General features: G+C 48.1%; 1 protein-coding gene across 3 annotated transcripts in view; it reads right to left on the bottom strand.

Annotated features, from left to right (window-relative positions):
* Positions 1 to 16,439, bottom strand: part of HPN (hepsin) — a 56,984-nt gene that overhangs the window by 6,553 nt on the left and 33,992 nt on the right. For 2 of the 3 annotated variants that reach the window (XM_048499271.1, XM_048499270.1), the window contains exons 5-11: positions 15,679 to 15,808; positions 12,343 to 12,465; positions 11,375 to 11,415; positions 9,743 to 9,908; positions 5,835 to 6,025; positions 3,692 to 3,787; positions 2,672 to 2,814 (exon numbers count right to left, since the gene is read on the bottom strand). In XM_048499271.1, the coding sequence (XP_048355228.1) occupies positions 2,672 to 2,814; positions 3,692 to 3,787; positions 5,835 to 6,025; positions 9,743 to 9,908; positions 11,375 to 11,415; positions 12,343 to 12,465; positions 15,679 to 15,808 (890 nt within the window). Of the gene's footprint in view, positions 1 to 2,579; positions 2,815 to 3,691; positions 3,788 to 5,834; positions 6,026 to 9,742; positions 9,909 to 11,374; positions 11,416 to 12,342; positions 12,466 to 15,678; positions 15,809 to 16,439 lie in introns of all 3 variants that reach the window. The other variant, XR_007244749.1, reaches the window with a different exon arrangement.

The following is a 16,439-nucleotide window of genomic DNA, read 5'->3' on the forward strand; positions in this document are numbered from 1 at the left end:
GGAAACAGGTAGCTACAAAGATTTAGTATCAAAAAGCACAAGCAACTAGGAACCCACAGAAGGGTGACCTGTTTTTAGATACCATCCTATAATCTATAACCATCTGGCACGAGCTGATCCTACATCCCTGTGAGCATAGGAGCCACTTGGCAGCACTGATGTTATTAGCTAATCAGCTATTGCTCAATTTAACCATTATCCCTTCCTCATAAAAACACTCTGCTAAATGTGAACAAGGAGCTGCTCTTCAAGGTCCCACATATTGATCTGGTCATTTGGTCCTTGTAAGTCCAAGCCAACTCACCATTCATCCCAACTCACCATCCAAACCAACTCACCCTTCATTTCATAATGTACTGTTGCGCAAACCCCCCCCCCCCCACGGTGGACTGGTCATTAAGCAGAGGCATAGCTACAATGGGGACATCCGGGGACAAATGTTCCGGGCGCCCACCATTGGGGATGCATAAGAATTTGGGTTCATTTCTATTTTTTTTTGTATTTATGGTGTTTTTATTTTGTTGGCCAGCAGGGGGTGCAGTTTTTATGCTAGCAGCACCAAGATTTCAGGCTATTGTCAGGTGACACTCCTGATGATTCCAGCCAAGTTTGGTGAAGTTTGGTTCTGGGAGTCCAAAGTTATGGACCCCCAAAAGGGGTGCCCCATCCCCCATTATTTCCAATGGGAACTAATGGTAGATGGAGCTACCCTTTTGAGGGTCCATAACTTTGGAACCCCTGAACCAAACTTTACTAAACCTGGGTGGTTTCAACAGGAGAGTCTCCTAAAGATAGCCTAAAATTTTGGTACTGTTAGCTTAAACATTGCTCCCCTGACAGGCACCCTCAAATTTCCCCCAGGTTCTCTTTAAATCCACCCCCTTTGGAGTGGATTTAAAGAGAGATCCTGGGCTCCCTAGATTTAAAAAAAACCATTGAAAGTATTGTTGAAGGTTTTCACAACCAGATTCAACTGGTTGTTGTGGGTTTTACAGGCTGTGTGGCCATGGTCTGGTAGATCTTGTTCCTAACGTTTCGCCTGTTTCTGTGGCTGGCATCTTCAGAGGTGTATCACAGAGAGAAGTCTAAGGGGCTTTCCCCACTGACAGAGTTGAACTGGTTTCTACCTAGGTTCGCCTCAGTGAATCCCCACTGCCACCGAGCTCAACATTGTTTTGTCTCAGTCCCCCCCACCCTCAGAACTGCGACATCCTTGTTGCAGTTATGAACTACACTTTTCTGCCGGAACAAGGTTGATACCGCTTCGAAGTGGGGAAGATCCAAACGACACCTCATCCGTTCAACCAATCACGAGCCACTTTTGTGGCATGCGCAGAACGGGAGAGTCGTGGCGGGCAAAAAGTGCATGTAACTGTAAACTGTAAAAACTGTAAAAACTGTAAAAAAAAAAAAGAACGCTCCCATTTCCCGCCGTAACACAAGCGCCAATCACGATCGAGGAGCGAAACAGGCACCAAAATGATCCCGCCCACTTAGCTCGGTTCCAGGGGGCCAACTCAGTTGCTGTGGGGACAGCCTGGAATCGCCCTCCACTGAAGGGAACCGAGTCGACCTTAGCTCCCTTCTGTAGTGGGGAAAGCCTCTAAGAGAAGTCTGGACCAGTGTATAACAGACTTCTCTCTGTGATACACCTCTGAAGATGCCAGCCACAGATGTAGGTGAAACATTAGGAAGAAGATCTACCAGACCACGGCCATGCAGTCCAGAAAACCCACAAAAACCAACATTGAAAATGATGCTGTTTTGGAGGGAGGGGGGGGATCTACCCTGAAACAGCAACACTTTCAATGTTGTTTAAACTAGGGAGCCCAGAGTCTCCCTTTAAGGTGGATTTAAAAGGCGAATCTGGGCTCTCTAGTTTAAACAACATTTCAGGGTGGATCCCCCCCCTTCAAAAATAGCATCATTTTCAATGTTGTTTAAACTAGGGAGCCCTTGGTGTGTTCAGATTTGTGTGTTGGGGCATGTTCTATAATGTGATGGTGACTTTGAGATGACCTGGTGCAAAAAATGTTGTTTGGTCTTGGTGGGGGAGGGTGGCTGTCCATATATGGGGGCGCAAAACTCAGATTTTGTCCAGGGCTCCATTTTCCCTAGTGTGTCATTAAGGTCCCCTGGAAAAGTCTTGGGGGGTCAGGATCTCCTATCTCCACCAGGGTGATTCCACGCAGCCCCAAGCATAAGACAGGTCCTTCTGTATGGGAAGTGGGTGGCAACAGCCACCACAAGCCAGTGCTGCTCATGAGTAGTCTGGCTTTCCCGCCTTTGGTAACCTGGGGCACCTGGAAAGAGGGTGCCATGCCCAGGAAGCGCCTGACTCAGGCCCCTTCCGCACATGCAGAATAATGCACTTTCAATCCACTTTCAATGCACTTTGCAGCTGGATTGTACTGTGTGATGAAACAAAGTCCACTTCTTGCAAACAGTTGTGAAAGTGGATTGAAAGTGCATTATTCTGCATGTGCGGAAGGGACCCCCGGCTGGCTGATTCTTTCTCCCTCCTCCTCTCCTTTGGAAAGCGGGGACTTTCCAGGGCTATTTTCCACTCCATCACTCACCTCTCAAAAAACCACATGGGTGGGGCTGCCACACACATCTGCAGGTGTGCTGCACACTTCTGAACTTCCACCCGCTGCCAAGCACCGCCTACCTGGCAGGCGTCTGTGCCCCCCGCAGCAAAGCCCGCACAGAACATCTTGGGCCTGATCTGGCTGCCGTAGTAGTCTGGACTTTTGCAGACGCTGTTGCTGATGATTGGCACGCTGGCCTCTTGCAGCGCATCTGACTGTTGACCTGCGGGGAGTACAGGAGAATGCTGGAACCGGGAGAATGCTGTTCCTCCCCCGGCCTGTTGGGTTTGGTCCCTGGAGTCACCATGTCCAGTGACGAAGGGAGAGGGAACTGCGCCAGGGGGCATGAACTGCTTACCTGAATCGTTTCCACGGGACTTGAGTGTGAGATTTTTACAATGCTGTGCTTTGTAGCAAGCAACGTCTGATCTGGTTGCAGAATTCATCTACCCTCCCCAAGCCATAAGAGCTGCTGCCACCCAGTGCAGTGGTGGGATCCAAAAATTTTAGTAACAGGTTCCCATGGTGGTGGGATTCCAACAGTGTTGTAGCGCCAATGGGGCTGGGCGGGGCACGACAGGGGTGTGGCCGGGCATTCCAGGGGTGGGGCATTAATAATTTCTCTGTTACTGTAAAAAACTCTTACTGTAAAAAAAAAGTTCCTAATTTCCAGCTGGTATCTTTATGTCCATAATTTAAACTCATTATAGCAAGTCCTATCGTCTACTGCCAACAGAAACAACTACTTCTCCTCTAATTGACTGCCTGTCGAATACTTAATACTTTCAAATCCTTAATTTTGTTTGTAGAAATCAAAAGAAGGTACTTTCCTTAAACAAGGAACTTTGCCATATTTCTAAAACATGTTTTTAAAAGAAGCCCAACAGGGAGAATTATCCCGTTTTCTACCTTCGCTAACCAGCCACATCGGAAACAACAGGACTTTATGGTTTTTGGACCGAATGGAATTTCTAACGGAAAAGCAGACCCAATTAGTAACCCCCTCTCGGCACACACAAATAATTAGTTACCCACTCTCGGGAACTGGTGAGAACCTGCTGGATCCCACCTCTGACCCAGTGGCCTCAACAGGTACTTACCATAGTACTGTGTGTTGCCCCAGCCAGTCACTGTACAAATCTTGCCATCCACCAATGGTTGGCCCAGGGCTGGGAGGCAGATGGGCTGGATATATTCTGTGACAGAAAATAGAAGCATCAGGTCAGTCAAACTTGCTGCTGCATCTATGGTTTGCTCACAATTCAGCAGTCAAGAAAATAGAGTTGGGCCAAAGAGCAGTTTTTATTAATGTTACGGGGCTTAAATTTTGTGAAAAGGTGGGCTGTTTTCTCTCCCAGCCCCTTCTTTTGCTGGCAAGTCACAGCTGACTAATGGCGACCCCTTTGGGTTTTCAAGGTAAGAGATATTTGGAGGTGCTACCACTGGCGTAATGCCCATTGGGCAAGGTGGGCAGCTGCCCAGGGCATCACCTTGTGGGGGGCATCAAAATGCTGGGTTCGTTTTTGGGTATTTTAGTGGTTTTCCATTTGTGGCCTGCAGGGAGCACAGTTTTTAGGCTAGCGGCACCAAAATTTCAGCGTATCATCAGGAGACTGTCCTTATGCTACCCCCCAAGTTTGGTAAGGTTTGGTTCTGGGGGTCCAAAGTTATGGACTCCCAAAGGGGGTGCCCCTATCCCCCATTGTTTCCAATGGGAGCTAATAGGAGATGGGGGCTACAGTTTTGAGGGTTCATAACTTTGGCCCCCCTGAACCAAACTGCACCAAACTTGGGGGGTATCATTAGGGCAGTCTCCTGATGAGACCCTGAATGTTTTGAGACTGTGCCTTCAGAAATGTGCCCCCCACAGCCTGCAACCCCCATTGACAGCAATGCAGAAAACTCAATGAGATGATGGCACCCCCCCAAGTTTGGTGCAGTTTTGGTTCAGGGGGTCCAAAGTTATGGACCCTCAAAGGGTAGCCCCCATCTCCTTAGCAAAGAATGGGGGATGGGGCACCCCCTTTGAGGGTCCACAACTTTGGACCCCCTAAACCAAACTGCACCAAAATTTGGGGGTACCATAAGGACAGTTTCCAGATGATACCCTGAAATTTTGGTGCCGATACATCCAAAAATGCGCCCCCTGCAGGAACATCCCAGAAATTTGCCCAAGAATCTTTGTTCTGCATTGAGTTTTCGGTATTGCTGTCCATGGGGGTTGCTGGCTGGGGGGGGGGGGACATTTCTGAAGGCACAGTCTCAAAACTTTCAGGGTCTCATCATGAGACTGCCCTGATGATACCCCCCAAGTTTGGTGCAGTTTGGTTCAGGGGGGCCAAAGTTATGAACCCTCAAAACTGTAGCCCCCATCTCCTATTAGCTCCCATTTGAAACAATGGGGGATGGCGCACCCCCTTTGGGAGTCCATAACTTTGGACTCCTTGAACCAAACCTCACCAAACTTGGGGGGTAGCATAAGGACAGTCTCCTGATGATATGCTGAAATTATTGTGCTGATATGTTTAAAAAGGCACCCCCTGCAGGCACCAATGTCCTGGTGCAAAAAAAAATTTGGTCATGGTGGAGTGGCCGCCCATGGGGGGGGGGGGATCCAACTCTGGTTTTGCCCAGGGCTACAGTTTTCCCAGGGCTGCCTCGTTACGCCCCTGGGTGCTACCCTCTCATATTTAATAAAAAGGATGTCAGAAGTTACAACAGAGGAGTCGACTCTCAGTGGCTGAAATAATTGCCAAACACAATATGCTCTTTTATCTTATTTTAAAACAGGTCTTTCATTTCCAGAACCTCACAGACACATAGAATGTTAGCATATACTCCTTCTCTTACAAAAAGCATATTGTGTTTGGCAATTATTTCAGACACCAAAGGACCAAAGAGAAAACCTTTTTTTCCCACCCATTCCAACAACTTGGCTCGAAGCCCGCCTTCTGCCTGCAGGAGAATGGCAACGGATAAGATTCTCCACCCCAAGTCTAACTGGAGTTTGGGAGAGGAAATAGGCTCCATACTACTCATACACTGTTGTATCCACCTTATGTGAATCTATGACCTTAATAAAGATTGATCAGCAAGACAGGAAACAATCCCTTTTGCGACGATGTCACTCTCGTGGCTCCGCCTTACAGTCTCCTTACCCATAGGTCACTGCTTCATCTCCCAATCCCTCCTCACATCGGTATGCTCTCCTCCCCACCTCCCACACCCACCCCATGTCCTCACCACTGAAGGAAAGGGGCGTTCCCAAGTGCATAAGAGCAATGTCGTTGCTGTTCTCCTCGCTGTTGGGATCCAAAAAAGGCTGATACCCGCCGTGGTACACAACACTCGTCACCCCCACCTGCAGCCCCTTGGCCGAGAGCTGAGACACGGCACCTGCAAACACCCGCCATCGGCTGACCACTCGATTCCTCCTACAGAGGTTTGAGAAGAACATCAGTTATCAATACTAGGGATGTGCGTTTGGATAGTAACAAAGCACAAAGTGAAGCAACCCACACCCATTGAGATAACAAATCTGAATGTATACATTCTCACATACATGCACACACATATTTTATACACCCTCACGCACGCGTATACATTATACACCCACACATGCATATATTTATACACCCTCACACACATTCACATATATATTGTTTGCTGTCAAATCTCAGACCATTTGTGGCAAGCTCATAAATTTTGAAGGCAACAGATGTTCAAAGATGGTTTGCCATCGCCTGCCTCTGTGTGTGTGTCTGTGTGTGTGTGTGTGTGTGTGTGTGTGTGTGTGTGTGTGTGTGTGTGTGTGTGTGTGTGTGTGTTTACTCAAAGATAACTGGAATCAGTAACTCAGTCTGTTGATTAAATGTTGGCTTGTAATATCCTTGTTGATCCCAAACTTATAACGTTGGGTTAAGTAGAAGAAGAGTTGGTTTTCATACCCCACTTTTCTCTAAGGAGTCTCAAGGGGGTTTACAGTCACCTTTCCCTTTCCCCCCAATAGACCCCTTGCGATGTAGGTGGGGATGAGAGAGTTCTGAAAGAACCGCAACTAGCCCAAGATTAGAGTCGGCCACTCATGTGGCGGAGTGGGGAATCAAACCTGGTCCTCCAAATTAGACTTCACCTTCTAAGTCACGTTTGGAAGGACATATTGCCATTGCGAAGAGAGATCTGGCCTTCAGCCTACTTGATGCCATCAAGTTGCAGTCAACTTACAGTGACCCCACCAAATTTTCCAATTAAATTAGAACTCCGCACCATGGGTGAAGAGTTCCACTGGGTCCGTTATTAACTAAATTAATATATTATCAAAGAGAACAGAGAGATTGTTTTTAAGGTCCAGATAACAATATCGAGATGGGACATTACCTTATATACTCGAGTATAAGATTACTTTTTCAGCACATTTTTTGTGCTGAAAAAGCCCTCCCCTCAACTTATACGTGAGTGAGGGCCCCACTTAATTCTTGTGTGGGGTTCCCTCTCTCCCATCTTTGCTCTCTCCTGCCTTCTTCTCTGCCTCCCCACTTTCAGCTGCTTTTTCAGCCTCCTTCTCTGCTTCGCTCCCCTCTGCCTTCTTCTCTGCCTTCTCCCTTTCAGCCACTTTCTCTGCCTCTGCCTTCTTCTCGGCAACGGCTGGCCCTGGCTCTTGGCAGGTGACAGCCAGTCAACCTGGGTGAGCTGGACAAGCTGCGGGATGGAGAGGTCGGTGGCAGAGACCTTGGTATTGGTGAGATGGGGGGTCAGTGGCAGAGACCCCCAAATAGCGCCCGACTGTATCTATTTTTGAAATTTACTAGTAGCTGCTGCATTTCACACCCTAGACTTATACTTGAGTCAATTTTCCCAGTTTTTTGTGGTAAAATTAGGTACCTCGACTTATATTCAGGTGGACTTATACACGAATATATGCGGTACTTATGATGTTTTGGAGTCATAATGTAACAATCCCTTCTGCTTGTGGGTCAGAATTAGGATATGCACACAGGTTCCTGCTCTCAGGGTCACACAGCAGAGACGGATGTGTTCAGAACAACATCCATTTTTTAAAAACGAAAGATGGAGGATGGAGGAAAGGTTACTTCTGGAAGCTCATGGATCACACAGACTGGCTGACCCCAGGTTTCCTCAGAACTAGTGGGTTTATATCAAGCCCATTTGCCATTTCCCAGGAAGTTCTAACAACCTCCGTTTATTAACAAGGAGGTTCAGCATTGGGAGCAACTGGTTTCACAAGGGTGCTTTTAGGGTTACCTGATTCCAGGCAGGGGCTGGAAATCTCCCAGAATTACAACTGATCTTTAGATTAAAGAAATCAGTTCCGCAGGACAAAATGGTAGCTCTAGAGCGTAAACTCTATGGCATTATCGTGAAGTACTTCTCTTCAAACTCTGCCCTTCCCAGGATCCACCTCAACATGCCCATTCACGCTCTGGCTGCACCCAGTTGCCACTCCAAACAGGCTTCCCAGCAGTGTGAGGAAGACAAAAAGCCTTTGAAAAGCCTCAATGGGCCACAGAAAAGTTACCCTAAGTGCAATGCCAACGAAGGCCAGGAGGGAGCCAATGTTCGCCCCCAGTCTGCCCCCATTATGGAGGCGAAGGGATGCTATCACAACATCCTGTACCGCATCCCACTGGTAGGGGAGGGCAGCAGCAGGCACATGAAAGGCAGCTTGGCCCCTCCACTGGGTTAAGGGCCCCAAAGAGGACGAATCTGCCAACACGGCCACCTTAATAAGGAACAACCTCCTATTCAATAGTCCCTCCAACCATTCCTCATGACTACGCAAAAGTTCCCGACCAGCTAATGGAACTGAGCTGCCTGCAAGAGCTCCCCCTGCAGGCAGGCAGCCAATCTGCACTGCTCCAGTTAGTGACGAAGGGAAGGGAAACTGCACCAGGGGCATGAGCTGCCCTCGCGCCCCCTCCCACCCCCAAAACGCCCCCAAAACGCCCCCAAAACGCCCCCAATGCGTGATGGCAATGGCAATGCCTGGGACAAGCCGCCCCAGATGTCCCCATTGCCGCTACGCATCTGGCTCCAGTGCAATGACTGTGCAGCAACGCGGCTCGCAGGGAATGTTGCTTCTATCAATATTCATCTTGATTAATTCTATCAATATTCATCTGGATCAAAGGCTCCGTTATGATCCAGAAACACAGCTTATAGCTTGGAATTGGCTTTTCTGGTATATTTATTAACCAGATAATTAAGGATAATACAGTAAGCCAGTGTAGTTTTTGCCATTTCTAAACCCAATTTGTTCCAGGCCTAGTATATATGCAGAGACATCCAGAAAATAAGTTTATGTGATAAGTACTTGGAATATTAACTTCCCAAACTACAGAAAGAAGGTTTATAGGTCTATAGCTGGTTGGTAACATATGATCTCCCTTTTAAATGTAGGGACTATTAGTTGGCTACATTAAAAACCACAGGTTTGTGTAAATCAAGCCATGGAGTTTCTGGAGGGAAGCCAAAACTCCCAAGTTTTCTAGGTTCAGATCTTAAGACACAGGGACAGAGTCTGAAATTCAAGGAGAAATGTCTAGAAAACCAGCAGAGAGGGCCAAAGATCCCACACAACAGCAGAGGGTGATAAGTTAGAAAAACCATGAATGTATTTGATACCTCAGGATGGAATCTGATGGACATGGATGGAGAGTGAATTGCAGAGGCTTTCAAACTAAACAGAAAAACACACAGCTACCCTCTAATCTGGGAAACCGGGTTTCATTCCCCGCTCCTCCACCTGAGTGGCAGAGGCTTATCTGATGGACCAGATGTGTTTCCGCACTCCTACATTCCGGCTGTGTGACCTTGGGCTAGTCACAGTTCTTCGGAACTCTCTCAGCCCCACCTACCTCACAAGGTGTCTGTTGTGGGGAAAGGAAGAGAAAGGAGTTTGTAAGCCACCCTGAGTCTCCTTGCAGGAGAGAAAGGTGGGGTATAAATCCAAATAACAACAGCAACAACAGCGCTTCCTCCTCAGTTCTGGCTTCCTCCCTCTCCCCTCCCCAAGGTTTAATTCCTTCCCCAGGCAAACCAGAGAAGTAACCTGGAACCCTGAAACCAGGGTTCCAGGTTGGGGAGCTGGCTGCTGTCATAACAGTAACTCAGATTTAAGAGCTGTAACCTACTCTGGGAAACAGTGCGCAGCTGTAACAACCCACTCGTCAGAGATGACGGAGCCCCCGCAAAGATGAGTTTCGTCGTAGCGCAGGCTGACTTGCCACGGCCACTTGCCCAAGCTGGCATCTTGACCCCCCACAATACGGTCCACAGGTAGCTTTTGGCGTCCGCAATCTGCAAGGAACATCAAGGATTAGGTATGGACACATGTAAATGTTGTTTCCCCCAGTTCAGTCTTGTGTTGAGTGTTACACAACATTCCTATTTCCCCACTCCTTAAAAGAAGACACTGGGATTAACCTGGCATTTGATCTTTGGATGTGGAAATGTTGTCCCAAATACGCCCACCAACAGCCCTTCCAATTGGCTGTTGTGGTTTTTCCAGGGTATGTAGCCACCGTCTGGTAGCTTTTGCTCCTAACATTTCATTCGCATCTGAGGCAGACAGCTTCACTATCAAAGAAACACATCTTACTATCAAATGCCTCTGAAGATGGTTGCCACAGATGCAGGGGAAACCTCAGAGGCAAAAACTACCAGACCACAGCCACACAGCCTGGAAAATCCACAAAAGCCAGGTAATTCCAGCCGGGAAAGCCTTCGGCAGTCCTTTCAACGTTTCAATCATCACAGGATATACCACGTTGGCAGCATTTTGTATTTTCCTTTCTCTTTGTGAAAATTGGTGTGGAGATTGAGCTGGTATTCAAATTTTAAAAATGTGGTCTCTTGTTCCAAATGTAAACCTCCAAATTTCATTTAAATATCTCAGTGTTCAACAGGCAGAGAGGCATACCAGCCCAAAATGGCGCCCAGGACGTGACCTTGCCCGGCTCCCCGCCTCCCCATCTATGGCAGCTCAGTGGCGGACAGCTCAGGAGGGCACCACAGCCAGCCTTCCTGTCAGCAGGGAGGCTGGGGAGTGCAGGAAACAGTCTGCATCTGCAGTGCCCACCTTAGTAGCATGGAGGGAACCGCCGGGTACCAGTCAGGTCATGCAAGGACCCGGCCAGGGCCCAGGGCCCCCGCCCCCTTGTGATCAAATGGTGTGCGCCCAGGGACATGGGATATGCCACTGTCAACAGGTTTATTTAACAAATGGACACCAAATTACCAAATTAAAATCTTATTTGGCTTGGTCAATGCATGGAATCCTGGGCTTCTCAAGCATCTCCATGTACTGCCTTCCTTTGCTAAGTTTATATGTTTAACCTTTTCAGTATTTCCCCTTACTTTATCTGCCCATATTCCAACAAAGGGAATGTAGTTCCTATCATTGACTGGCACGGAACGTATTACTCAGTTGAATCAAAACATTAATGGATTCTCCTTTACCCCATCCCGTTGGAACTTTTCCACTAGTATGAGATCACAGGAAAGCTCCCAGCAGGACACCCTCAAATATATCAGAACTGGTTCGGCAGAGCTCCTATGACAAGCTTCATAAACTCCCAAAGAGCATCCAGGCACACACAGGGAAAGAGAAATTTAGAATTATAACATAAAGAGAATCAAGAAAGACTCGGATGCATGTTTGAATGAAAGAAAGGGAAAGAAGAGACACATAGAAAGAACGAGAGTCCTGTATGCAAGTATAGGGATCAAAATGGCGCCCCTTGAAAGCACTGGGGTTTCCATACCTTGGCAGAGCGTTGCCAGGAACCGGCCTGTTGGGCACTCACTGCAAAAGAAACAGAAGGAGGATTCCATTTGTGTGTGTGTGTGTGCTGTCAAGTCACAGCTGACTTCGGGTGACCCTATAGAATAGTTTTCAAGGCAAGAAACATTCAGAGGTGGTTTGCCATTACCTGCTGCCTTGGTATTCCATGAAGGTTGCCCACCCAAATACAAACCCAGGTCCAACCCAGCTTAACTTCTGAGATCTGATGGGATCAGGCTAGTCCGGGACTATCCAGGTCAGGGCATGTGGATTCCATAGCTCCTTGCAATCCATGGTCCAAAAAACCCAGTTCTTATTTGGGGGAAAAAAAACCACGATCCCAGTCCTTATGGCTGGAAGTATTAGAAAAACTGAAGTATTAGAAAAACTATACTGGTGCAGCATTTTTTCAAAATAGAAAATCAGGAGCTATATGAAGCATTAGGGCAGAATCAACAAAGATACTTTGGTTTATCAAGGTTAATATTGGCTTCTCTGGCTGGCAGAAGCTTTCTAGGATCCCAGGTTGAGGTTTTTTGGATCACCTGCTACCTGAAGATGGAACCTGGAACCTTCTGCATGCAAAACAGATCCTCTGCCACTGAGTCATGGCCCCTCCCTCCTGAGCTAGCTTTTGATTCAGTCATATTCATGCCAAGCTCACCTGGAGGCTGAAGGACATGCTAAGTGCTGTTTGTTTTGGCTAGGATGTTCAATTTCAACTTTAGCATCTTGCTGCCAAAAAAGCAGGAAACCAGTAATCAAACCCAGCATCAAACAGCAAATTCCGAAGAAATGAGATCCATCCTATAACTGTCTTTGAACAGGATCAGAGAATGGGAACCCAGATTTTGATAGGATCTAGTTATGGGTCACCTATTGAGGGTTCGGTGGGAGGGAAGACAACAGAGAACTTTGCAGGGTAAGTCTTCTCATCTTGTACCTTACCACACAACAATGGCCTCGTTGAGCCTTCGGGCAAAAGGCAGGCGGTACTCATCCACGCAGAAATAGCCAGAAGTCCCATTTACCCCTGAGATGTCAGCAGACAGGACAGAGTGCGAGAGAGATCTGGAATAAAGGCAGAAGAGCAGAGAACAGGTTGGTTTTATCAGAACAATCTCTAATTGGCTAGGATCATCTCAAACGACTACCACAGGAGGAATTTACCCTCAACAGAGATGCAGGAAATCCACTCACCTCCATTTCTCACAGGACTATCAGTCCGTACAATTTTATCTTATTATTTATTTATTTATTTTATTATTTATTTATTTATTATGTATTAGATTTAGTAGATCGCCTACCCCTGGAGGGCTCAGGGCGACGTACAATAAAACCAACAACAAACAGGGATACAACATAATATAAAACAAAGAAATCAGGAAAGTGCATTAAAATCCATTAAAATCAGTAGCAGCATCATAACTCACATAAAACCCATTTTTAGAGGTGGCGTCCGAACCCCAACTCCCTTCCCATACCCCCCGGGAGGGGATCGGCAGATTGCCGCAGACAGTATACACAGATGGTGCACGGGGCATCAAGAGGGGTGGACAATCCACGGCTAGTCTCCCCAAAGGCCTGGTGGAACAGCTCAGTTTTGCAGCCCTGCGAAACTCACCAAGATCCCGCAGGGCCCTAACAGCTGGAGGAAGAGTGTTCCACCAGGCGGGGGCCAGGGCCGGAAAAGCCCTGGCCTGGATAGAGACTAGCTGCATCATTGCGGGGCTGGGGACCACCAGTAAGTTTGCCTCTGCAGAACGCAGAGGCTGAACTGGGACATATGGGTTAAGGCCAGAGGTGGGATCCAGCAGGTTCTCACAGGTTCCCAAGAGTAGGTTACTAATTATTTGTGTGTGCCGAGAGGGGGTTATTAATTGGTGATTTTGCCACGTGATTTTTGCCTTAGTTACGCCCAGTGGTGGGATCAAAAAATTTTAATAACAGGTTCCAATGGTGGTGGGATTCAAACAGTGGCGCGGCCGCACACATGCACCTTTAGTCCCTATTGGGCAGGGAGGTTGCTTTAGTAACCCCTTCTCGGCACTCAGAAAAAATTAGTAACGTAGAGAAGTGGTGAGAACTGGTTGGATCCCACCTCTGGTTACGCCCCTCGTCTGAGCAGTCACGTGCAGAACTTGAAGCAGTCTAGCAGGAGGTGCACCGGTAGGTTACTAATTATTTGTGTGTGCCAAGAGGGGGTTACTAATTGGTGATTTTGCCACGTGATTTTTGCCTTAGTTACGGCCCTCCTCTCAGCAGTAGCGCGCAGAACTTGAAGCAGTCTAGCAGGAGGTGCACCGGCGTGCGTGGCAGCCTGCGCATGCGTGCATTCGTTTCCTGCCCAAGGACCGGCGCAGCGGCTGCGTCCTTGCCACAACCCCGCCCAGGAATGCCCGGCCACGCCCCCGTCGTGCCCCGCCCAGCCCCATTGGCGCTACGCCACAGTTTGAATCCCACCACTATGGGAACCTGTTACTAAAATTTTTGGATCCCACCATTGGGTAAGGCGATCTCAAAGGTATAAGGGCCCCAGGCCGCGAAGGGCCTTAACGGTCAACCCCCACACCTTGAAAACGATCTGGAATTTCACTGGGAGCCTGTGTAAGCAGCGTCAATAGGGGAGATCTGGTCCCTAACAGAGCCACCCGTGAGAAGACGAGCCGCTGCATGCTGGACCAGCTTCAGTTTTCGGATCAGCTGCAAGGGAAGGCCCGTGTAGAGCGAGTTACAACCTGGAGGTGACCGTTGCATGGATCACCATGGCCAGGTCAGCCTGGGAAAGGTAGGGGGCCAGCTGCTGGGTCTGACGAAGATGGAAAAAAGCAACCTGGGTAACATGGGCCACCTTATTTTATTGGATTTATATCCCACCCTATCCCCAAAGGATATGCTACCTCTCCAGAGATTTGCTCAAGGCAGCGACCATTCACTTGACATCAAAATGAAACAGTGAAACAGTCCATGCTCCCACCAGTGATATCTTTTGGTTTATTATTTAGAAAATATTTATGGCACTTCCCCAGGAAACCTGTCCAAGGCATCTTACAAAATAAAACATAAAAACATTCACAGCTTTTAATTAAAATCCAACACTGAAAGCCCAAATCAAGCATAAAAATATAAAGTGACTTAAAAGGAATAGAACGGGTATCCAGGCTAAAAGCACAAAAAAGCAAAATCAGCCTGAGTAAAAATCATATGTAAACAAAAACAATGGGACCTGATGCTGGAAAGCAAACAAAGTAGGCACTGGGTATGACTCAAAGGGAAGGGCATTCCATAGGCAAGGTGATACCACTGAAAAGCTCTGTCATTGGTCTTTACCTTCATCATCTCTGTAAGTAGAGGCACAGAGAGCCAGAATAGCAAGGCAGATGGGGAGTTGAATAGTATGGAAAGAGGCGGGCCTTCAAGGTACCACTACCCCAAGCCATTTAGGGCTTGAAAGACAAGAAGAAAAAGAAGAGTTTGAATGTATACCCTGCCTTTCTCTCCTGTAAGGAGTCTCAAAGTGGCTTACAAACGCCTTTCCCTTCCTCTCCCACCAACTGGCACCTTCTGAGCAGTGGTGGGATCCAAAAATTTTAGTAACAGGTTCCCATGGTGGTGGGATTCAAACAGTGGCGTAGTGACAATGGGGATGGGCAGAGCATGATGGGGGCGTGGCCGAGCATTCCGGGGGCGGGGCATTCCTAGGCGGGGCTGTGGCAAGGATGCAGGGCACGTGCACCCCAGGTGCAGTTCGCTTTAAGGAGTCTCCAAACAGCTAACAAACGCCCCCCCCCCCTTTTCCTTTCCCCACAACAAACACCTTTTGGGGCAGCAGGTGGGACAGAGAAAGTGGGGAATCAAACTCAGCTCCAGATTACAGCCCAGCCCCACAGCAAAAGTTAAGAAGCCACACACAAATAATTAGTAGCCCTCTCTCGGGAACCTGTGAGAACCGGCTGGATCCCACCTCTGCTTCTGAGGTAAGTGGGACTGAGAGAGTTCTGAGAGAACAGTGACTAGCTGAGGTCACCCAACAGGGTTCACAGGGAAGAGCAGGAAAACAAATCCAGGTCACCAGAGTCTGCCACTCATGTGGAGGAGTGGGGAATCAAACCCGGTTCTCCAGGTTGGAGTCCACCACTCTTAACCACTACACCAACACTTTGAATTGAGCCTGGAAACAAAATGGACACCCATAAATACCTGCTTCCTCCTCATATTATCTCAGCTCCTCTGCCAATGCTCCTCGTTGTTGACCCCATATCACCCAGTCTCACTCACACGTACCTTATGAAACCCATCTCCTCACAACCCAAGGCAGCCATTTTGGCATCAGCAGGGGACGAACACAGAAGCCTCCATTTCCTTTCGCTCTCATCATACAGGGTAAGGCGCTGGTCTCCAGGACTCACCTGAACTGCAGGGAACAGCAAGGAAGCATTAACTATTAACCCCGCCCTTCATCCCACACCCTTTCTGCAGTTCTGCTGGATGAAGCCATGATTTTGATGGTTGTTAGTCTATGAATTTGTGAGACAGTGTGATACTCAGCGAGAACGAATATATTTCGAGCCTTCAAAGTTACAGTGAGGTCAGCCATCGACCTGGGAGCCAGCAAACTCAAACTACTCACTTTAAACCTAAGGATCTTGCAACACCTTAAAAGAGACTTGTACAGTTGTGCAGCCAGTCTACGGACTCTTGTTTGAATATTACATGTGCATTGGAGACTGAAGTCCCCAACATTCTCCGTCAAGTGATTTGGTGACAAGCACTGTTGTTGCTATTTGCACTGGAACCAGTGGCATATATGCCTAGGGCCGTGGTGGCGAACCTTTGGCACTCCAGGTGTTATGGACTACAATTCCCATCAGCCCTACAATTCCCATCAGGGCTGTTGGGAATTGTAGTCCATAACATCTGGAGTGCCAAAGGTTCGCCACCACTGGCCTAGGGGGTATCCTCTGTCCCCGGGCACCACTGATCTGGTCATGTGGGGGGTGCAAAATCACCCCCCATGTGACCAGGAAGATGGCAAGGCAGCAGGA

The sequence above is a fragment of the Sphaerodactylus townsendi genome, linkage group LG06, assembly GCF_021028975.2.
Source record: "Sphaerodactylus townsendi isolate TG3544 linkage group LG06, MPM_Stown_v2.3, whole genome shotgun sequence".
In the NCBI taxonomy this organism is placed as follows: Eukaryota; Metazoa; Chordata; class Lepidosauria; order Squamata; family Sphaerodactylidae; genus Sphaerodactylus; species Sphaerodactylus townsendi.